Source organism: Macaca fascicularis, chromosome 14 (genome assembly GCF_037993035.2).
Source record: "Macaca fascicularis isolate 582-1 chromosome 14, T2T-MFA8v1.1".
Classification (NCBI taxonomy): domain Eukaryota; kingdom Metazoa; phylum Chordata; class Mammalia; order Primates; family Cercopithecidae; genus Macaca; species Macaca fascicularis.
The window spans coordinates 86,282,039-86,307,266 of record NC_088388.1 but is presented as its reverse complement, the minus strand read 5'-3'; the positions used below and the strand labels follow the sequence as shown (position 1 = coordinate 86,307,266).

At 36.3% G+C, this 25,228-nt stretch overlaps 1 protein-coding gene across 34 annotated transcripts in view; it reads right to left on the bottom strand.

The window, feature by feature from the left end:
- The window catches only part of TMEM135 (transmembrane protein 135), a 350,227-nt gene that overhangs the window by 15,284 nt on the left and 309,715 nt on the right, over window positions 1-25,228 (bottom strand). For all 34 annotated transcript variants that reach the window (XM_045370121.3, XM_065528833.2, XM_074015042.1 and 31 more), the window contains 3 exons: window positions 13,381-13,422; window positions 6,920-7,066; window positions 3,346-3,415 (listed from right to left, as the gene is read on the bottom strand). In XM_045370121.3, coding sequence (XP_045226056.2) covers window positions 3,346-3,415; window positions 6,920-7,066; window positions 13,381-13,422 — 259 coding nt within the window. The remainder of the gene's footprint in view (window positions 1-3,345; window positions 3,416-6,919; window positions 7,067-13,380; window positions 13,423-25,228) is intronic.

The following is a 25,228-nucleotide window of genomic DNA, read 5'->3' as shown; positions in this document are numbered from 1 at the left end:
TTAAAACAATTACCTTAAAAATAAGAGTGATGTCTTGGAATGAGTTTAGTTTCTCTGATTTACAAAGACTTAAAAAGTCTCACAAGCACTGGCCAAGCTTGCCTATGTACCAGAATTCCATTTCTTGACATTTTGTTGACAATAATCAGGATTTTAAATTCCTAAACCACAAATGAGTTTTACATACAAAAGCACTAAAATTCCAAAAACTACTTAATAAAACCAAATGCTCTTGAAAAATGTTAACAGAAAACTGCTCTTAATGATTAGCACGAGTAGGGATTATTTTCATAGAAAAATATTTTCATTATTTGTTCAGACCTCTGGTGCTAATTTTTAAAATGGTCAGGTAAGAAGAACTTCCAGGGGGCAGGGAGTGCATAATTATATCTAGGTTTTCATTCCTGTGCTCCACTATGTCGGGCTAAAACATCCCTAGGGAGGAGTAGCTTTAGGTATATCAAATTAAACTTGAAAAAGCAAACCTACTACAAATTTACTGTTAACATTTCTCTATATTTCCTTCAACTGTCCGTAATGCAAAAGAGATCTGGAGAGGATGACTATTATTGGTCAATTTCATTTCCGTATTTATGAAGATGAATTTTAGATGTCTGAGAGACTATAAGTAATTAATATTAAACTGAAAAATTTCAATTAGCACAAAACATTAACAAAAAGAATAGTATTTTCTATACAGTTCAACCAATACATTGTTAATACCAGTGTCCCATCCTCCTCCTCTCTAACTCCGACTGGAATGGAAAAATATTTACACTCTTAGCAGTGTATGCCCAAAAGTCAGGTTTGTATTTTCTGGACTACAGCTTTCTTTTTTAGAAAAAGAATTAATTACTATGAGGGAACACTGGTTAATTTACCTGAAACTACCTAATACCTTATTAAAACATAAAATCAAATTGTCCAATCAATTACTGTGAATTCTCAAGCATCTGCTTAACTGAAATTGCCTAGTATTTGTTAAATGAATGAAATGGTCACACTTCTATCTTGCCACTGATACCTTATAATGATAATCTAAGGATTTAGGGATTATAATTACATTACAATCTTTTTCATACTATTTTCAAGAGAACTATTCATCCACCCATTAATGTACTTAGAAAATATTTGCTGAATGCCTGTTATGTGCCAAACATTACACTAGATGCTGGGGATAACAGTGACGAGGAGGACACAGAGTTCTTGCCTTCGTGGAGCTTTCATGTTCATTAGTGGAAAAGAAAATAACTAAGTAAACAAATACAAAATATTATAATAAATGTTACGAAGGAAGTAATCAAGACACTAGGATAGACATTAACAGGGCAATCTATATTAGATTAAATGTTAAGGGCAGACATGTAAATGATGTGACATTTAAATAGAACCAAAAGAGAAGAAGTTAGCATGAGAAAAACGTGTCTGAGCTCAGACAGAAAATATAAAGCCAATTAAGAGGCTGGTAGGTGTAAGGAACCAAGAAAAAGTTAGTGTGAATGGAGTACAGAATGTTGAGGACAATGTAATTAATATGAGGATTTACTCAGGGATGTGATTTAACATATGGTGTAATTAAGTTTTTGAAATAATGAGGTTCATTGTCAAAAAATTTCGCTACCATGTTTATGGCTTAAATTCCTTACCCAGGTCTCCAAATAGTTTTACATTCATGGATATAATACAGTATTCCAATTTATACATAAATTGCCAAGTTTACAGTACTGGTACACATTTGAAAGAATCACTAGTTTTTTATTGCTTGGAAATTCTCACTAACTTTCTCATACAATTTTTTTTAATATTACCTCCCCCACTCCAAATTTCTCAAATACCTCTGATCTAATCCAAATACTTCTCTTAGATCCCCATCTAATGCTTTCCTTTGAACTACAATCATGTTCAGTTGGAAGGAATAATAAATCCAGGTACCAGCTGACTTGGACTGCCAGCAATGTTACTTTTTTTTTTTTTGGCCACTTTAAACTGAGGCAGGAAATCAAATTTGCAAAGAGTGTCAGAAAGTATTGCACAACCGAGGAACAAAACTAAACAAAACCCTACTGTTTTATCCTTGGTCATTCTGGGGAATTGTGAAGCTAAGTGTGGGCTGGGCAAATGGTACCGTCAACACTGGGTCACAGATGTTTACCTTCATGAGCACTAATGTGGGACAGTTCCTCCTTTCTAGAGTAACCATAAAGGGGCTGTCTTTTGGGGTGCTGCACAACTGTGCTCTTCTCATCATCAACTGAGTAGAGACTAAAATTGCAAGAAGAACATAAACTTTCTACAGCATTGGAACTGTTAGAGCACCATTCAAAACTAAGGAACTTGGCTGGGCGCGGTGGCTCACACCTGTATTCCTAGTGTTGTGAGGTCAAGGCAGGCAGATCACCTAAGGTCAGGAGTTCAAGACCAGCCTGGCTAAAATGGTGAAACCCCGCCTCTACTAAAACACAAAAATCAGCCAGGCATGATGATGGGTGCCTGTAATCATCCCAGCTACTTGGGAGGCTGAGGTGGGAAAATTGCTTGAACCCAGGAGACGGTGGTTGCAGTGAGCCAAGATCGCACCACTGCACTCCAGCCTGGGTGGCTGAGCGAGACTCCGTCTTTAAAAAAAAAAAAAAAAAAAAACAAAAACTAAAGAACTTGCAGCAGGTGGTGTCACCTATGCCATGCTGACTGCAAAGAAAGTAACTTTCTTCCCAGAAGTGGTGGTGATGGGGGAAGGGAGGAGGGACAATACAACGGCAGGGGAGGAGGGAGAGACACGCTAGTACACAAGTCCACTAGGGAGTCAGGAAATTATGCCAGGCATAGTTAGCTCTCTTAATGTAGAGCAACTGTGGACATGCTCCAGTTACCTCAATGGCTTAAAAAAAAAGTAATAGTTTTACAAGTCCAAAATTAAATGCCATTGTACCAGACTGGGCACAGTGCATACAGTGTATGTGTGTGAGTGCTGATCCAGCTAGCACACAGCACAGTCTGGGAGTTTTGTTCTAGGATGTAGTTCTAATGAGGATACATTACAAAGTACAAATTTTAATGACTTTATGTTTCCTTGTTGTTATCCCATCTTATCTTCTATGTTGTAAGTTTTAAGTAAGCCAATTTTTAAATAAGCTATTTTTTAAATTATTTAAGGATCTGGTAAGTGAATACTGAAAGCTAAACTGTCACCTATTGTCATAAATTTCTCATCTCTTGAAGTCAGATTCAAAGAATGATAGCAGTTATTAATGTCAACTTTTCCATTTACTTTTAAATTATTTCTAAATAAGTTATTTCTATACCCATTCCCTATTGTTAATAAAGTACATACTTTCATATACTTACTTTAATGCAATAAGAGATGCAATTATCTTCATAATGTTTGCAACATCTATGCCTTGGTCCATGTTTGCATCTGAAAGTGAACCCAAAAAAATTAAACTAATTATAATTAAAGTGTGTATATCCATGTGTTTGTATATGTTTGTGGATCTGTTTAAAGCTTTCTAACCAAGAAAAACAAAGGAAAAAGAGAAGAAAACATCACTCACTTCTTTTTTTGGGGGGGGGGACAAAGTCTCGTTCTTGTCCCCTAGGTTGGAGTGCAATGGTGCAATCTCAGCTCACTGCAACCTCTGCCTCCCAGGTTCATGACATTCTCCTGCCTCAGCCTCCCAAGTAGCTGGGATTACAGGCACCCGCCACCACGCCCGGCTAATTTTTGTATTTTTAGTAGAGATGGGGTTTCACCATGTTGGTTAGGCTGGTCTCGAACTCCTGACCTCAGGTGATCCGCCCGCCTTGGCCTCCCAAAGTTCTGGGATTACAGGTATGAGCCACCGTGCCACTCACTACTTCTAAATGTGTGTCACTTTTGGTGATTTAGGACATACAGAAGCAAGAACAACAGATATTTTTGCTTTTTCTACTTGCTGCTTACCTTTTGACACATTGTATAAACTATCTGACTGCAGTCAAAATACTTGAATATGGACTAGAGAAACCACCCTGTTAGGTATTTGTGATTAAATATGAAAAAATACGTATATATTATGTATATACTCTGCCAAGTCTTTTGGAAACTTTAAATTGCTTATTGTAGATTATAATGGTAATAAATCATCCATGAAGTCAGTACTTGAGCAAAAGTCATAATGAGAATGTGCTCAGGTTACAGGAATTTATACTTAATTAGATTTGAGAGAAAACATCTGGAAAAGAAACATGATATAGTATTAGGATTCAAAATTCAGTTGAAATAAATATAGAAATAGAGATCATGTGGTAATTCAAAAGTAGTTAATTTGTGGTTTAACTGTAAACCACTTAACCCTCTAGTGTTTAATAAATATTTCTGCTGGGAGGACTACTGTTCATGATGCACTCATTTTAATTATTTAGCATGTTGAATCCAAGACTATTTATTAACCCTAGGCATAAAAAAGTAGAATATCTAACATGGTTCTAACTCTCCCTCTCTCTTTGAGGGTTCATGTTGCAAAACAAGCGGTCTTTATAACTTCTTTCAGACTGTAGCTAATTAATTATTTTCATGGTTGAACCATATGAATGTTTTCCTGTTTATAACAATAACTTGTAGAGCAATGTTCTGGCTCTGCACCTCTCCAATCCCATTCGCAAATTGATTAGCAAGACCTTTACAGAAATCCAATTCTGCACTACAGCTGGAGTATACAGCCTTTCCTAGTCAACGGTGACAGCAACAGTTCAGTTCACACTGGCCATAGCCCTTATATCTTTAGAATGCTAAGGCATATCTGGCCATGTGAAGCTGCTGAGTGATTAAAGCTGGAGGCCTGAAAAGCAGTGAATAAGAGAAAGGCTGCCTCATGCAAGCCATCACTCTTCACACTTTTAAGTGTCCCCTTCAAAGACACTTCTCAGCCATTGCTACCAGAACTATACTGAAATTGTTAAGCTTCCTTTGTTTTTTGGGGTTTTGGTGTTTTTTTTTAAGAGATGGGGGTCTCACTCTGTCACCCAAGCTGGAGTATAGTAGCATGATCATAATGATCATAGATCACTGCAGCCTTAAACTCCTAGGCTCAAGCAATCCTCCCACCTCAGCCTCCTGAGTAGCCAGGACTACAGGCACATGCCACCATGCCTACCTAATTTTTAAATTTTTTTGAGAGACAGGGTCTTGCTATGTTGTCTAGGCTGGTCTCAAACTCCTGGCCTCAAGTGATTCTCCTACCTCAGTCTCCCAAAGTGTTAGTTTTATAGGTGTGAGCCACCATGCCTGGCCTAACCTTTCTTTGCTAGTGAAGTTAAATCCTGGTATCAACTGTACTGTCAATTAGTCTTTCTTAGTCACTCATAAATGGCTTCCCAGAACCTGGACTGCCTGTCTCCTGTATTATTTGCTTTGCTTCTGTATTATTCTGCATCTGCTTTCACACCAGTAGACCCACTGAGGCTACTCTGATACGTTCTGTCATGACCTGATCAGTTCTGACGCCCCAGGCATCATTTACCCATATAATTCATTCTCTGCATTCCCCTCTGATTCCCGTTGAAATTATTTCCATTAATAGGATCCTTTCTCCCTTTTTTCCACTGAGGTAACCCATAACTATTTTTGAACTTGTTTAATAAATTCAACTAACATAATTATTCCTGTTATCTTCTAGATGTATTGTATGTTAAGATGAAGACAAAACCTTTAAATTCAATAAAAATCTGAGTACCCTCCCTGTGCTCATATTTTATGTCAGGCAAGTTCATAGACGTTATCTCATTTAATGCTCACAGCAATTCTTAATAGAGATTATTAATCCCAGTTAACATAAGAATTTGGAAATGCACAATGGTTAAATCTCTCATCCAAAGTTACAATGCTGGTAGAGGGAAAATAAGAGTGAAACATAGGTTTTCTAATTTATTAAAAGACCTCAGCTTCCTATAACTCAATGGTCCCCAACTTTTTTGGCACCAGGGACTGGTTTCATGGAAGACAATTTTTCCACTGACTGGGTGGTGGGAGAGGGGGATGGTTTAGGATGAAACTGTTCCACTCCACATCATCAGGCATTAGATGCTCATAAGCAGCACTCAACTTAGATCCCTCACACGCGCAGTTCACAATGGGGTTTGTGCTCCTATGAGAATCTAATGCCACTGCTGATGTGACAGGAGGCAGAGTTCAAACGGTAATGCTCGCTGGCCTGCTGCTCACCTCCTGCTGTGTGGCCGGGTTCCTAAAAGGCCTCGGACCAATACTGGCCCATGGCCCAGGGGTTAGGAGCCCTTGCTATAATTGATCCCCTAACTTTCTTTATTGCCTACTCATTCCACCCTCTCTAAAATATCACTACCAAGATTTTATTTATTGGTTGATAATCTAATTTCAAACTATTAAATTTATTTTCTTAAATATCTACACTACACTAGAAATATAAACGAAAATCTGTATGAAACCTGAAAACTTCTTTTTATAATATACAAATAAAAACATTTCAGTTTGAGAACCCCAAAAATGTTCACTCTTACAAAATATCCTTTACTTAAGGGTTGTCCCTTATTATTCCTTAATCTTCTTGAATCTCTCTCAGGAATTTTGCTTCCTTCTTTCCACACTTGGCACATTAAATCAACACATATTAATCAGTTTCCTGAAGTTCTCCATCATGGCCTCCTGTGATTCTGCCTGGTTTGAAATACGAAAGCATTCCAATTCTATGTAAACCTATTTTAAAGGCATATGATGGTCTACAGTCCTGCCAGAAATAATAAATAATATTCACTTGCCATTGTGTGCCTTTTATAAAATTCTATGCAGTTTCTGATGAAAAATGATCATCATTACCTGAATAGAAAACAAAAATATCGTGGCACGGTACAAATATCATATGAAACAGTGACAAAGTAGGTTAAAATATCAAGATAAAGTGCTCACATTGAATCCACAAATTTCCTGACTAGACCGATCATATTCATTCTTCTGGGTTTTTCCTTGTGTTGCTCTCTCTTTTGTTCCACTTTTGCATATGCTGCCTCTGGTGAAAAAGAGTGTGTGGGAATTTCTTCCTTCCCTACAATGAACCTAAAGAAAAGAGCACAATGTGAGGCATTTTCCACTTAAAAAAAAAAATCAATGAGGAAAAAAAAAAAAAGAAACTGTTTATAAACAAATACACTTTGGCACATATCTTATCATTTGAGATAGTATTTTCACAATTTACATAAAATCGAATCATCCTATGAAGAAAAATAGACTTTTAAAATCTGAATACTCAAAAAAAATTAATAGTCATTTGTTTGATAATGCAGGTATTTTAAAATCAAACTGACCAAGTAAAATACAGCACAACACTTAATGAAGCACCCTTTAACATGGGACACCACTTTTTAAACATACATCTTACAGTTTTTCAAAAAATCAGGTAGACTTGGGTATACTAGTAAATCACAACACTAATAAATCACAAAAATTATGTATTTTTTCTTAAATTTGGCTAATAGTTACAATTGAATGAGATTCTCATTTACAGTAAAACTCGACATTTATACCTGTCATTTTGAGTCATAAACAGCTGCAGCACACTCGGTTATCTGTATACGCACAGGGAAACAGAGGGCACTACAGAACAGGAATCAGAAAACAGTCAGATTCCCCAAGTCTTCACATTATTTCATTAGGAAATCTGAAAGTTGATGTTATTCTAATTACTTATTTTTCTTTGGAAAAATAAAATATCTAGAAAATAATATTCCTGTTTCATCAAAACTAGACTATATTTTTGCAAAGACAATGAATGGAAAATATTATCACAATTGGATATGCCTCAAGAAGTATCTCCTTTCTCAGAGTTTGCAGTATCACTATTTACACCTATCCTGTAAGAGTCATTGCTCTTATAAAGATTAAGCTTTCCCAAGGTAATACTACCTTCCAAGCTTTCAGAAAACATAGTAAAATAGAGATAGAACGGGATTAATAACAATACACTAAAATTCTGGAACTTGAGTCAGGCATAGTGGCTCATGTTGTAACCCCGGCACTATGGGAGTTGAGGCAGGACAATCACTTGTGGCCAGGAGTTCAAGAACATCCTGGTCACCAGAGTGAGACCCCACCTTAACAAAAAAATTAAAAATCAGCTAGGCATGGTGGTGTATGCCTGTAGTCCCAGCTACGTGGGAGGCTGACATGGGAGGATTGCCTGAGCTCAGGAGTTAAAGGTTGCAGTGGGCTATGATCATGCCACTGTACTTCAGCCTAGGCAATACAGTAAGACCCTGTCACTTAAAAAAAAAAAAGTAACTTCAGACCTGTGACAAACAGAATATGAAACTATAAATACTTAGAAATAATGAAAAAGCTGTTACTACCAACAACTGCAACCCATCCTGTTCAGACAACCTCGGTAAAACATCTAGCTTATCAAATCATAAGGGGTGTGCAAAGGGTTTGTTTGTCACCAGATGGCAGCTGTGCATCTTTGGTAGCTGTCAGTTCAAATGAATTTGTTTCTCACTTATGGTTGTACATAGAGAGTTTAAGATCTGTACTGCTGTTCTTTATTAGCAACAAGGGTAAAACTATGCCAGAACAGATAGAACAGTTTCTCTTACACCCTTCATAATACTGTTGTTATTTTGGCCAGGACTGACTATTTCAGATTAGAAGTCACTTCCTTGGAGAAGTTGACCCTGTCCCAGGCCAGAATAATTCTGTGCTAGGAGAGCCCAATGAACTGCCAGTACAGTAATGTACGTGCCATTTTAGCAGTCTACATCCGCTACTCAACTGTGAGGCCTGTGAGACCATGTGTATCTTCTTTGCTATTATATCCCAGCATCTAGCATAGTGTCTGGCACATGGTAAATACGTAATACATATTGAATGAATGAATATAGTAATAGCTAGCATTTTCTGAGCATATCTTACATGACAGACACAGTGCCAACTGAGCCTTTTACAAATACTAATTCATTCATGTAATCCTCACAACACTATAGGTGTCACAATTCCCATGAGAGTTGGCATGGTTAAGTATCTGGTCCACAACCAATAAATTATCAGTAATTATTTGAACCCAGAATTGTCTGGCCTAAAGTCTGGCTTCTTAATCACTAAGCTACATATGTTTCTAACTATGTTTTAAACTATGATGAATAAGGCTAGCACACCTTCAGAGTCTCACACTGGCTTTTCTCCCGAGGTTGTGTCCTTGACACTATTCTCTTGACTTCTACTGTTACCTACATACGCAGATACTTTTCAAATCATCCCACGTAGAATTTCCAGAGGAAGCTTCCCAAAGTACACATCTGAACTGACTACACATATCTTCAAGGAACTTCACGGGCTTATGGCCTACTGAATTAAATACAAACTTCAAGCTTAAATCAGTATCTGATTTAAGATACTGTGAGGCCTGTGCAGAGTGAGTGCTCACTATAGGAGCTATTATTATATTACAATTAAATGAACTACTTGACATTATCCAAATAAACCATGTGTCTGTATTGCTCTTCTTATCTGGATCATTCTTCCCTACATCTTTTCTAAAAATCTTATTTGTCTTTTAAAATCCATCTTAAATGCTCCTTCCACTTGCTCCTTCCCACCCACCCCCACAGTAAAATAAAAGTATTAATAATTTGGAATTATAGAACACTTAACTTCTATTATTACATTTCGGTTTTTCTAGTCTATAAGTAATTTTGTGCAAATTTCCTGCTTTCTTTAGTCCATTTACTCCCATCTACAGCTTGGGGAAAGATGCTAGGTTAGGTTTGCCTAAAATATATCCCTGAGATAACCTACACTTCTCTTTTGCAACATTGGACACAGTTATAATTAGTGCTGTCTTTCCCACTAGACCATAAGCTCTCTGAGGACAGAGACTGTATCTGGCTTATTCCCCAGTGTATTCTCAACACTTAGTACAAGACCTGGAGCAGAATAAATGTATACTGAGTATATCTATCAGTGAATGTTAACTCTGTAGCTCCTGTATTATCTCATACTTGTTGAGGAGTGCTGATATGGTTTGGCTCTGTGTCCTTACCCAAATCTCATCTTGAGTTGTGATCCTCACCTGTTGAGGGAGGGACATGGTGGGGGTGATTGGATCATGGGGGCAGTTCCTCCCATGCTGTCCTCGTGATAATGAATTAGTTCTCAGGAGAGCTGATGGTTTTAAAGTGTGGCACTCCCTCACTCTAGCTCTCTTCCTCTCCTGCCGCCTTGTGAAGAAGCAGCCTGCTTCCTCTTGGCCTTCTGCCATGACTGTAAGTTTCCTGGGGCCTCCCTAGTCATACAGAACTGTGAGTCAATTAAACCTCTTTTGTTTATACATTAACCAGTCTCGAGTAGTATCTTTATAGCAGTGTGAGAACAGACTAATACAAGTGATTTTTTAAAAGGTGCTAAACTGAGTTTTTGTTTGTTTGTTTGAGACAGAGTCTCACTCTGTCACCCAGGCTGTATTGCAGTGGCATAATCAAAGTTCATTGCAACCTCCGCCTCCTAGGTTCAAGCAATTCTCCTGCCTCAGCCTCCCAAGCATCTGGAATTACAGGTGCCCACCACCACACATAGCTGATTTTTGTATTTTTAATAGAGACGGGGTTTCACCATGTTGGTCAGGCTGGTCTCTAACTCCTGATCTCAAGTGATTGCCCGCCTTGGCCTCCCAAAGTGCTGGGATTATAGGCGTTAGCCACTGTGCCCAGTCTGAAGTAAAGTTTAGTATTTTAAAGCTTTTTAGCCTTGTCTAATTAGGACACATTACACTGCAGTACTGTGTAAATATTTGTCCTTTGTGGATAAAGGACAGTTTTCCTCTGAGTGAACAATGTATGTTTTCATGATACAGCAATTATGATCTGTATGAGATAAGCACTTCCTTATGGCATTTTATGATTGTATTCATTTAAATCTCACCTTTCTCAAATGTGTCAAGCTCTGTGTATCTTTTCCTCACCAAAGTTTAATATTGTCAGGAAGTCATATTAAATTGTGCTACAAAAAGTATTTTCCTTTCCCCTTCCCTTTGTAATTAATATTAAATTTTGCACTTTTGACATGCCATAAATTTACAGCATACGTCTACAATAAAAATCACAACCACCAGGACTGCAAAGAGGTAGCAGGAAAGACATGTCAGATAACACTTTTTTGAAAGCCTACAAGAAGCACACACATTATTTTTTTACAATGAAACTTAACAATAAAAAATACATTTGGCTTTTAGTAACATTCTTCTGAGAATCAACTTTATAAGTGTGAGATTAATTCATCTGCAATGGAGTGAGTCCATATTCACCATATAAATTCAAGAAATAGCCACATTTCTTGAATCCAAATTCACCACACTGCAGACTGATTATGAAATAGAATTAAAATGAAACAGAATTTGCTTAGTGGAAGAAGATGCACAAATAAACATATGACAATTCACAATATTTAACAGTTTTCTTGCTTTAGCAACAAGAATATTAGCAAGAATTAACAAACATTTTTCTAGAATATTTTTCTATAATACAGCGAAAAATTAAGTGCAAATAGTCCAAACTAGCCCTCTGTTAAAAGTGGATTTGAAGAAAAGACACAAAACCATCTGACACATTTTAAGTTTTTGTAAGAATTCTGGGAGTCTAAGGAGATGTAGGAAAACAAGACTAAGTTTTTCCTTCTCTTTTGAAAACCTAACTGTTGTTTTTGTTATCAACTTTAAACTTAATACCAAATGCTTTCTAGCCAATGCAACAACAATAACAAAAACTTTATTTTCTAATAAATATCATGATCTTTTACCAAAAAGTAACAGTAAGGAAATTAGTGTGGTGTATTATGACTTAGAAAGTTGTTGTTCCCACAGAGTTCTCACAACCAAAGATATCCTTAATCATACAGCGGACTCCATTTGTTCCCTCCCAAACCAGTTTCCTTGCATGCCATGTGATTTTCTGTTAACAGCACCTTCTTTCAGGCACTTTGGTTTCCAATACTTGGCTGGGATTGCAGGGTGGAGGGGAAAAGAAGGAAACTATCAGTCTTCATTTTCATTCTCTTCAATCCTCCTACTGTCACCCAAATTTAGTCCTTATTGTCTTTCCACCTGCTGGTTCTCTCTTTTTTGATGTCCCAAATACTGCGGCCAGACCAATCTTTCTGAAACACTGTAAACCACCCTGCTCAAAAAATGTTAGTAGCTCCCTACTGCTGACCTTATCAAATCCAAATTAGTCTTTTTTTTTGTCCCCCAGTTCTTCCATAATCTGGCCCTACTCTACATACCAAAAAATATTTTATATTTCCTAATATAAACTTTTCCTACCAATTAAGTCCATTTTCTCACTGTTACCTCACACTTTGTGTTTACAATTTTCACTCTCTTGCTACTATTATTCACTTCCACCCAGAGTGCACTTCCTCTTCCTTGTAGTTATTGAAAGCTATCCTTAAAGTACAGTTTAAGGCACATCATCTATGAGAATATAACAAAAATAACAGTCAACATTTCTTGAGTATTTACTACATGCCAGCCACTGTTTGAAATATTTTTCACATATTAACTCATTTGATCCTCAAAATAACCTTGAGACAATCACGTAAAAACTTTTGCTAGTACTGAAGCTTTCCCTAATTTTTCCCTCCAATACTTGCAGTAAAAACCATACTACTAATCTTCACCAAGCATCTACTATACGTCCTTTGGATTACAAAACAGGCAACATTTATGATATAAACTAGACAAACACTGGGTATGGAGTCAGTATATACAGTTAACTTGTGTGAGGTTAAATTAGACAAATATTCTAAGCCTCAGTTTTCTCATCATGTTATCTTTCACAGAACTGTTGCAAAAATTTAATTTTCTAATCTATAAGAAAATTCTTGGTGAACTATAAAATATAATGCTAATGCTAACCAACATTTCTACAGTATATACCATGTACCAGTTGCTATGCTAAAAGATGGGCTATGCGGTGAAAAGACTCTAGTGATACTTAAAATCAAATTTGTGTTTGACTGTGCATGAGTCTTGCCCTAAAGCAAATAATCTAGTACCACACAATTAAATACTTAACTTTTCAGTAATTGTTCACGAGCAGCTCTGTCTTTCCAAGCTCCCTGAAGTGAGTTCTTGTATTTCTTTTCAAACACCCCGCAATAGAAAGCACACAATAGGTCCAAAAGAAGTAGCTGATTAATTTTTAGAGGGAAAAATCTGACAAATTACTCTTTCAATGAGCTATATATCCGCAGGCTTGGAAGTACTTTTGTGAATTTTAAAATTATTTTCAGTTTAAAAGTTTAGTCAATAAATATTTATTGTAATTATGTATTGTTTTAAGTTAACTTGTAAATTCTCTCTCAACATAAAAATAAATGTTACTTACCTAAGTGCAGAAAATGTAAATCCTTTCAAACCATCCTTGCACCTAAAACAATAAGAATTTACAATCATAAAATATTTTGAGGTATAAACAGTATATTACATTACTATTAAATCTTTTCCTGAAAATAAATGTTTTAAAAGATGAAACTCTTAAGGCAAAAATCTGAACATTATGAATGGTCAAAAGAGCAACAAGCAATGAAGTATGTCACCTTACACAAAATGATTAATATGATAATGCCTTCCTACATCACATTAACATTACTTAGAGCTCAGCTCTCAAATAGGCAGGTTGAAGAGAGACTTAAGTAAATCTAAAGGCTCCATCTGGACTTCAAATGGGGGCTGGGAGTAGAGCAGGTGCTACAAATCCCTGGGGGACCACTTTGCTGAGAAGAAAAAGACCACATACACCTGGTGGGTGTTTAGATCTAGATCAATTCAAGGTTCTCTCTTTGTCCTACCTATTACATCGGAGAATGCACAGTATTCTTAATACAGAGTTGGCAGGCACAGAAAGGTTTCAAGTTTAGTTCAACAGTTTTAATTTCTGATTAAGCCCAATTAGAACAGATCACAGAGCATGAAGAACAGAGTTGGGGTGAAGGGACAGCAGAAAGACAGGACTCCAAATGGTATTTATTGAGTGCTTACTATATAGCTGGGCACTGTTTTCAGCTCTTTATATGTGTTGTCTCATTTAATCGTATCACTAAACTGTATGAATAGAGATTTTTGTCTATTGCATTGCTACACAGAGGCTCGAAGAATGCAGTAACCTAGGTCACAAAAGTAATAGCAGTCAGAATTCCAGAATTCGGGGGCTGGAGGGGATTGTCTGACTTTTAAAAGTTATGTTTTTTTCTTATACGTCCTCCTGAAACAATCTACTCTCTTCAGTTGGGGAAGATTCAAATTACATGGTAGTTAAAAAAAAAAAAAAGATTCTCAGATTTGCAAAAAAATATTTAAACAAGATCTTAAAATGGGGACATTACTATGCAGGCTTTACAACATCCTGCTATTGTCATTCAATGTCTTTGTTCTTCTTTATCGCTATGATCACCTTAAACAAAGGGCTTTTGATTATTTATTATCAAAATCCCTTGAATAAATCTATAAAGACACTGGATATTCTTAGACAAAGAATAAGGCCTAGGCCGGGCGCAGTGGCTCACACCTCTAACCCCAGCACTTTAGGAGGCCAAGGCCGGTGGATCACCTGAGACCAGGAGTTCAAGAGCAGCCTGACCAACATGGAGACACCCCGTCTCTACTAAAAATGCAAAATTAGCTGGGCGTGGTGGCACAGGCCTGTAATCCCAGCTACTCAGGAGGCTGAGGCAGGAGAATCGCTTGAACCCACGAGGCAGAGGTTGCAATGAGTCAAGATTGCGCCATTTCTCTCCAGCCTGGGCAATAAGAGCGAAACTCTGTCTTAAAAAAAAAAGAGTAAGGCCTCAAATATTATAGGGCAGTTGTTCCTCTATGTCTTCTGTATGAAAGACCACAAAGGAAATAAAAATTTAAGAAATCCATTTTAATCAAAATCATATACATTTGTATTAGATGCAGTATAGAATCTGAGAAAATAAGTTAATCCACATGCACAGAAATGTTTTAAAACAACCCCATCAAAAAGTGGGCAAAGAATATGAACAGACACTTCTCAAAAGAAGACATTTACGCAGCCAACAAACATATGAAAAAAAGCTCAACATCAATGATCATCAGAGAAATGCAAATCAAAACCACAATGAGATACCATCTCATGCCAGTAAGAATGGCGATTATTAAAAAGTCAGGGAACAATAGATGCTGGTGAGGCTGTGGAGAAGTATGAATGCTTTTGCACTGTTGGTGGGAATGTAAATTAGTTCAACCATTGTGGAAGACAGTATAGCGATTCCTCAAGGATCTGGAACCAGAAATAACATTTGACGCAACAATCCCATTACTGGGTATATACCCAAAGGAATACAAACCATTCTACTATAAAGATAGATGCACACATATGTTTACTGCAGCACTATTTATAATAGCAAAGACGTGGAACCAACCCAAATGCCCATCAATGATCAAATGGATAAAGAAAATGTGGTACATATACACCATGGAATACTCTGCAGCCATAAAAAGAAATGAGATCATGTCCTTTACAAGGACATGGATGAAGCTGGAAGCCCTCATCCTCAGCAAACTAACACAGGAACAGAAAACCAAATACTACGTGTTCTCACTCATAAGTAGGAGGTGAACGTTGAAAACACATAGACACAGAGAGGGGAACAACACAAACCAGGGCCTGTTGGGGTGTGGGGAGTGAGGGGAGGGAAGTTGGAGGACTGGTCAATAGGTGCAGCAAACCACCGTGGCACACATGTACGTATGTAACAAACCTGCATGTTCTGCACATGTATCCCTTTTTTTTTAGAAGAAAAAACACTTGAAAACTCAATTTCAATTAAGCAACACGATCTACTTCCTGGTCATGTTAACAGTGAGAAATGTAACCACAGAATTTAGCTAACATACTACATAATTATCTACCTTACACAGAATAGGGGTAAAGGCAAAAGAATTCGGATGGAACGATAAAATGTGCATGGGAAAATTATAGCATTAAAATGTTTAAACTTCTTTTTCCATCTGATGAAAGTGTTTTGCCGTAATTTAAAAACCCATAATCTAGATAGGTAAGATGGTGAGGAAGCAGGTTAAGGGGTCTATTGACTGGAAAACAGAAAGCATTAAAAGATTATGTATATCTGGGAACAAATTTTGGCTTTCATATGTTATTGTTAAAAGACAGCCATTTATCTTTGTGCTATGCTGAATAAAGAATTCTGACAACTTGTTCTAGTCAGAATTGCATATTTGTGACCTTAAACAATAAATTTAATTGCAGACCAAAACATCAAAAAGTAACTTTCAAATATAAGAGGAGCATATACAAATGAATTTGCAATTTCATTATGATGGAAGTTCAGTTCTTTCAGCAGAACTCTGTGGGAAGCACTTCATATTGATAAAGTCTTAGCATGGATTCAAAAGGGGCTATTCTTCTTTCCATTCATGTGTATAAGGTTTGTTAATGTAATTGAGGGTCAGATGTCTATGTCAAAAGAACAAAAAAGTAATTATTCCCATAAAAAGAATCTTTAAAATAGTAATATGGCCCCACATTTTGACACTAAGAGTATTGTATGAGCATTAACCTAACTATGAAACACAATTGTAATCTGTGTTGAATGTTGAAAATATGATATAAAGATTTAAACAAAGCAGATTCCATTTGAAGTTTCCTCATTATTCTATGGATTCTATTATTATAATGTAAATGAAATCACATTCTCCATTTAAGTATTAAGGCTCACCAACTTATTTGATAAATATTAACTAAATGGCCACTATGTATAAGCACTGCCTGCCTTAGGTTCCAAGGACATAACTGTGAACAATAAAGAATCCCTGGTTTCACAGAGCTGGCATTCTAGTTGGGAAAGAGATACATAAAAAAGTAAATATGTCATATAGTGGTAATAGGTATGAAAAAAAAAAAAAAACCCTGCAAGATAAGGGGAGAAACAGTGATACAGTCAGGCTTCATTACTTTACACAGTATGGCCAAGAAGAGCTTCTCTGAGAAGTAAAATGTGGTGATCTGATCAGAAACATTAGTGAGTAGAGGGGACAGCATTTCCGTTTGAGGTAATCAAGTACACTGCCCATGATATGGAGTCAGCTTGGCATGTAAAGAGAAGCAAGTAGATTACTGTAGCTGGAGCAAAATAGCGGAGGGAAGTAGGAAATGAGGACCTAGCAATTGGGGTGGAGAGAGGGAGCAGTCTACATTTCACATAAGCCCTTTAGGCAAGGTAAGAACTTTGGGAGGTTCTCATCAGAGGAGAGGCACGATCTATCTTAAATTTTAAAAGAATCACTTGTGGCCGGGGACAGTGGCTCACACCTGTCATCCCAGGACTTTGGGAGGCTGAGACTGGTGGATCACCTGAGGTCAGGAGTTTGAGACCAGCCTGGCCAATATGGCAAAACCCCGTCTCTACTGAAAACACAAAAACTAGCCGGGTGTGGTGACGGATGCCTGTAATCCCAGCTACTTGGGATGCTGAGGCAGGGAGAGTCACTGGAACCCAGGAGGCAGCAGGAGGTGGAGTTGGCAATGAGCTGAGATCGCGCCACTGCACTCCAGCCTGGGCAACAGAGGGAGACTCTGTCTCAAAAAAAAAAAAAAAAAAAAAAATCACTTGGCTGCTGGATAGACTTATAGGAGGTCAAGGTTAGAAGCAAGGAAGCAAGTTAGGAGGGGAAAGATGATTGTGGTCATCTAGATCATAGTTGTAGAAGGTGGAGAGAAATAGAGCTGACTGAAATTCTCAATGGTTTAAATGTGGAATAAAAGAGAGGGAATTTACAAATTACTGAAATAATTTTTGGTTTGATCAAATGGAAGGATAATATGGCCACTCACCAAAGTAAGGAATACTACAGCAGAAACAGTTTCAAGGAGAAAATCAAAACTTTTGTTTTGGACATGTTAAGTTTAAAATGTTTGTTAACTAATTAAATGGTAATGCTGAGGAAGCAAGTAACTGGCTGAACAAGTCTGAAGATTAAGGGAGAGGTCTGATTTGTTTATATGTAGTATTTAAATGCATGAGACTAGATACAATCATACAGGAAATAATTGTAAAGAAAATGTCCAAGGACTGAATATATTTTGCTTCTCCACAACTTATAATGCAGAATATCTCTTCAAAGGAAGAAAAATAAAAATCCATTTATCCTAATCACATTCTTTTCTAATATAAAGTCTCATTTTTATTTTCAAGTGCATATAAAAGTAATGTATTTAACTCATATACGTAGACTTTTCAACTTAATTTATGCAAATGAAAAAATAAATACTATAAAATAGTCTACATTTACTGAATCTCTACTTGCAAGGTTCTGTGCTAAGGCAAATTATGATATAAAACAGAGCCAAAAAACACAGGGAGGAAAAGAAATATGTTGCATAATAGTATCAAACAGCTTAGTCAATACACAAATAACTGTAGAGGTTCAGGTTGGAACTGCATACTATGTACAAGAAAGTATAAATAAGCTCAGTGTTATCATTATCAGGATAATACTCTTGGTCAAATGTTCAAATTTTCAATTAGAAGTGTAAATGATAGCAAAATAAACAATTCTGCCCACAATGATATTTTTCTTCTATGAAATTACTTTCATAAGATAGTCACCTTTATTACATTGTACCAGCAGATGTCGCTAGAAAACTGTTTTTGGAAGAATTTGTAGTTCATTGGTGTGACTTCTATAGCAAACACTTTACTGTAGGTTTTCCTCTAAAAACACATTTATAAGGATGCAAAAATGTTACTAATGTTAATTAAAGTGCATTAAGTTCTCCCAAGAAAATATCGCGATATTAGACTTTTAATGATGGGTGATGTTCCTATAATCCATTCAGTGTAAAATGTTTAAGAACACCCTATTGTTTGGCACCAACACAAAATTTAATAACGTAAATGTGCTACTTTATTATGTGCTCTCTAATGAGCTGAAAAGAATGAGAACAAACTATTTTGATTTCTAAGATTTTTTTATTGTCTACTCAGTTTTCACTCATTTGGTAAATATAAAAGATGTAAAAGATGTACTTTATAAATCTCCTTTAAAATATTTCTTCACAATCTAAAGAATGGAAGAAAATATTTACAAACTATACATCCTAGAGGGGATTACTATCCAGAAAATATCCATGGAATACTATAGGCCACAAAAAGGATGAAATTCTGTTATTTGCAGCAACATGGATGGACTGGTAGACATGCTCAGTGAAATAAGCCATGAACAGAAAAGTTAAACACTGCATGTTCTCACTCATATGTGAAAGCTAAAAGCAGGTTATCTCATAGAAGCGAAAAGTAGAAAGCAGAAGAGAAAATACCCAAGGCTGGAACCAGTAGGGGGAAGGTAAAGATATGAAGAGATGGCTGGGCGTGGTGGCTCATGCCTGTAATCCCAGCACTTTGGGAGGCCAAGGAGGGTGGATCACCTGGGGTCAGGAGTTCAAGAGCAGCCTGGACAACATAGTGAAACCCGTCTCTACTAAAAATACAAAAATTAGCCAGGCATGGTGGCGGGCATCTGTAATTCCAGCTACTCGGGAGGCTGTGGCAGAAGAATTGGTTGAACCCAGGAGGCAGAGGTTGCAGTGAGCTGAGATCGTACCACTGCACTCCAGCCTGGGCGACAGAGCAAAACTCCACCTCAAAAAAAAAAAAAAAAAAAAAGATATGGAGAAACTTGTTAGATACAAAATCACAGCTACGTAGGAGGAATATGTAGTGGTTCTATATCACTGTAGGATGACTATAGTTAACAGTAATACATAGTTTCAAATAGTCAGAAGGAGAATATTGAATACTCCCAATACAAAGACATGATAAATATGAGATTATAGATATGCTAATTACCCTGATCTAATAACTATATATGTATTAAAACATCACTATGTAGTCCCATGAATATGTACAATTATTATTTGTCAATTTTTTAAATGATAAAATACATTTCATATACACAAAATGTGGTCTCAGAAGAAGGTGCAGACAACATGGGATTTTTTTTTCCACTGCATGTCTGTGATTGTAATTATGTTTTCACAATAAATTTAATGTGTAAATTTTTACATAAGAAAAATATAAGCATCTAAAACAATATTACATGTTTTATTTACTTATTTATTACTTCTTCCTCCTCACCCCCCAAGATGGGGTCTCCCTATGTTGCCCAAGCTAGTCTTAAACTCCTGGACTCAAACAATCCTCCCACCTCAGCCTCCCAAGTAACTGGGATCACAGGCATGTGCCACTGTGCTTATATTACACATTTTAAATAAACATCTAAAAACAAAAACGAAAAAAAGTATTTCTTCAGAGGCAACGCATGGTGTAGTGAAAAAAATCCTGCTAAGAGAAAGGATATAGATGCTAATCATAATTTCTCTACAATCTTGAGCAAATCACTTAACTTTAGGAATCAACATCCTTGTATATTAAAAAAAAAAAACTGAAAGTAAATGACTACCATAACTGGCTGATTAAATGATTTAGAATTCTGAAATTGCATCATTTTATTTAATGCTAGCTTTATTATTAAAAATCATAATGGAAAAATAGAATGAATTCTTCTAAATCACTTATGATGTAAAAAGAGAAATGATCTCACTAGCCCCAAGAATAAAACCAAACACACAAACAAAACTCTGAATTCGTGTTAAGACTACTAGTTGCTACTAAGAGTATTATACTTGCTTATCATTTTATAAAACTTATTGAGGTGGAACTTCTTCATGCAAAGGTTCAAAGAGAAACTTTTCAAGTTTCAAACTTAGTCTTTCGAGACCAACTACTGGGATATATATACACTGCTATAGAAAGACCTGTATGAAACACTGTTAAGTAAAAAAAGGAATTCTATATACATAATCTGATAAAATATTATTGCTATATTCAGCATCAATGATAAAATATTAATAGTAAAATATAAAATGTTGTTTATTATTTACACATGGCATTGTTATAGAAAGTCCTCTAATAGGATGCATACAAAACCAAACTGTGGGTAGTGGACTACCTACTGTAGTTGGATGAGTTAAGAGGTATGCAGGAAAATATAACTTTTTACTTTCTATGGGGGTACATCACTTTGAATTTTTACAATAAGCATAAATTTATACAATATTTGTACAACTTAATCTTAAAATCAGTTATTGATCATTTAGGAACAGACTGAACAGTGTAAAAGTTATTCATCTTTATTACACCAACACAATGGCAAAGAATATAACACTCAAACTAGTCAACTTTACTAATTAACAGGGTTGTGAAAGTTTTGCTAGAAAGAGGCATAAAACAACTGTCTGAAATAAATGATTTAGGCTGAAATTGTTTGAAACTATGATCCCAATGAACATGGATAATTAGGTAACTATAATGATAAAAAACATACATACATACATTTATTTATTATGAGACTGAGTCTCACTCCGTCACCACGCTGGAGTGCAGTGGCGTGATTTCAGCTCACTGCAACCTCCGCCTCCCGGGTTCAAGCGATTCTCCTGCCTCAGCTTCCCAAGTAGCTGGGACTATAGGCACCTGCCACTATGCCCAGCTAATTTTTGTATTTTTAGTAGAGACAGGGTTTCACCATGTTGACCAGGATGGTCTCGATCTCTTGACCTCATGATCTGCCCACCTCGGCTTCCCAAAATGCTGGGATTACAGGCTTGAGCCACCGCGCCCGGAAGAAAAACAAACATTTATTAAGTATCAAGTGGGGCACTTCAGAGTTCTTTCACTCATTAAACCAGAAGGAAAGTCAAATATTCATTAAATATTACATGAGGCCGGGCGCGGTGGCTCAAGCCTGTAATCCCAGCACTTTGGGAGGCCGAGACGGGCGGATCACGAGGTCAGGAGTTCAAGACCATCCGGGCTAACACGGTGAAACCCCGTCTCTACTAAAAATACAAAAAATTAGCCGGGCGAGGTGGCGGGCGCCTGTAGTCCCAGCTACTCGGGAGGCTGAGGCAGGAGAATGGCGTAAACCCGGGAGGCGGAGCTTGCAGTGAGCTGAGATCCGGCCACTGTACTCCAGCCTGGGTGACAGAGCGAGACTCCGTCTCAAAAAAAAAAAAAAAAAAAAAAAAAAAAAATATTACATGATATATCTTTATTCACTCAACATTAATTGAGCATCTAATATACAGAAGACATTGTGCTGCTGGTCACTTGAAGAATGCAAAGGTAGCTTTTTAAGAGCTACTCTATTTGTACTTCCTGAGTTCAGCTCTAAGTTTCTTTTATTCAGTATTTTACATCATCTACCTCAAATTATTCAATTGGAGTAAAGTGTTACATATATGCTAAAGCACAATTAAATATGTGAAAAGATTCAGTTAGCAAAAAATAAAGACAAATTGGATTTAAAATAGTTGAGCACATCGATAATTCTTAAAATATTCTATTCTATTCTATTCTGATACCAGCCATCTAAGTCACTCAGTATCAAAATTAAAAGTTACATTATTTTATGTGAACAAAATTAATTAAAACAGAAAATGCTGAAAGTTCAAGTGTAAACATTTATGTTGAAGTTATGAAAAGAATGACATATAAAATTGAATATAAATTACAGTTACAGACAATAGCTGGAACTTCAAAATTTCGATTAGTTACTGTAAGCATAAATATAATCAGAGTGAATACAATTGAAAAGTTTAATTTGAAAGTCAAAAAGGAACTAGGATGCCTATTTAAATGCCTCTAATTTGTGACTCCTAATTATCTTTATTCTAAAGAAAATTCAAGCAATTTTATGTAGTTTTAATTAAATTTTTCTAATTTTGTTTTTAAAAACCCACATAAAAGAATACACTAGATTTTGTAATTAATTTTCCAACCCATTTTCAAATACAGAAGTTTACCTTAGTACTAACTTATAATTTAGTATTTAAGACATAATCACCAATTGTATATTTTGATTGATGCTTGCTTATGAAAGATAACCAAGAAAATACTGACATGAAATTACTTTCAGACTTTTATTTTTGGTTTGTTTTTAAAAATGTTTAATATTCTAATCACATAAGCATATTCCAATAGGTTAAATTGATTATTTCAATTTACTATGCAAAACTTGTGGTGTGTGGTTAAAATACATTACATGGCTTATACATATACAACAGGTTTTACGTTAAATTTTTTTGTTTGAATAATAAAATGGACTAAGAGTTCAGTTTCCGCCTTCATATGGCACTTAGTAGGAGAAAACTGAACTACTTATGTTGTATCCCTATTTTAAGAAACCTCACATACAAATATCTGAAGTTGGAATAGCAAGAAATTAAGAAATTTGGGGAAGATTATTTTGTTTCCTTTATGAACACATTATATCTTCAATAACTTTCAATAGAATTCCTTTAAATACTGAAATTCCCCAGTGTATTAAAAATGTTATTTTCTATTCTAATAAATATTTCACAGTATATTTATTTCATACAGAATGGAACACTGATACTGGCTTTGTCTTCAAGAGCCCAAGCAAAGCTGCTGAAGCAGGCCGCAGTTATGGGTAATCAAGTGAGACTGTAAGTCCCCAGATGATTATTGTGCACTTTTTTCTGGTGTGTCCTAACTATAAATTGGAAACAGTTGGACTAAAACTTACAGTAACAACTCCAATAGAATCACATTTCTCCTTAAACTTGGAGAAGCTGGAACTGTTTCTGCTTTAAAATCCAAACTAGGAAGGTCATGTTCCAAGCAGCTTTAAATTACTAAGAAACCAAGAATCACCTTCAGACGATTTCTAAAAGAAATGTTAATTAGGATAAATTTCTTTCTCATAATGAACTGGTAATAGTAACACTAGTCAAACTTTAAAATCGTTGCAAAAGGAGCAGATCATGGTTTCATTGGACCTAAACTGAAAGGCCTATTTGCAGTTCCCAAGGAAATGGCATGAGTGTAGACTTAACAAATTAACTATAGGCAACAACCAAAAAATATCAAAATAATGTTTCATGTAAATCCAAGGAAAAATTAGCAACTGTCTTAAAATCATGGCATTGCTATGATCAAAATTATTTACATTAAACAAAATTATAATCACAATTCTGAACCAATCTATTTTTTAAAGATCTCAAGACAAACAAATACTTTCAACTTTTTCCCTTCTGCAATCATAGTGAAAAATATGAAAACAAATGTTTTCTATTAAACAGAATCTTTGAATCAACACTAATTTCTTTTCTTTTCTTTATTTTTTGAGATTGAGTCTCGCTCTGTCGCCCAGGCTGGAGTGCAGTGGCGTGATCTTGGCTCACTGCAACCTCCACCACCCGAGTTCAAGGCAATTCTCTGCCTCAGCCTCCCAAGTAGCTGGGATTACAGGTGCCCGCCACCCCGCCCAGCTAATTTTTGTATTTTCAGTAGAGACAGGGTTTCACCATCTTGGCCTGGCTGGTTTTGAACTCCTGACCGCATGATCCACCCACCTTGGCCTCCCAAAGTGCTGGCACTACAGGCATGAGCCACCGCACCCGGCCCCATTAATTTATTGTCAAATGCATATTGGCATATATGTCAGCGAAATAATATAGCAATTTGTTTCCATATTGAACAAAATGAGCATCTATTTAAAACTATAACAGGCTAAAATTTTTCATAAATTTATGCTTATTTCATACCAAAGTTCAAATCTAAAATAAATAAAATATGCAACGCCTAGAAATGGAACAAAACCAAACAACATTTTGGAAGCTTTTGCAAATTACTATTCTCTTTTCCTTTTCTTTTTTTTGAGATGGAATTTCGCTCTTGTTGCCCAGGCTGGAGTGCAATGGCGCAGTCTTGGCTCACTGCAACTTCCACCTCCTGGGTTCAAGTGATTCTCCTGCCTCAGCCTCCCAAGTAGCTGGGATTACAGGCACCTGGTACCACGCCCAGCTAATTTTATATTTTTAGTAGAGACAGGGTTTCACCATGTTGGCCAGGCTGATCTCGAACTCCTGACCTTAGGTGATCCGCCTGCGTCGGCCTCCCAAAGTGCTGGGATTACAGGGTAAGCCACCGCACCTGGCCGGAAACTACTATTTTTTTGATTAACTGAAGACTTATAGAGTATCCTGACCCCCAAGAAAGAGAAACATTTAATTTCAAATACTCCAGTTTACTTCCTCTCAAAGATTTTGAACTTATCGATAGAAATTGAGAGAGTCAACACATAATGGAATCTTGCTAGCCCATAGA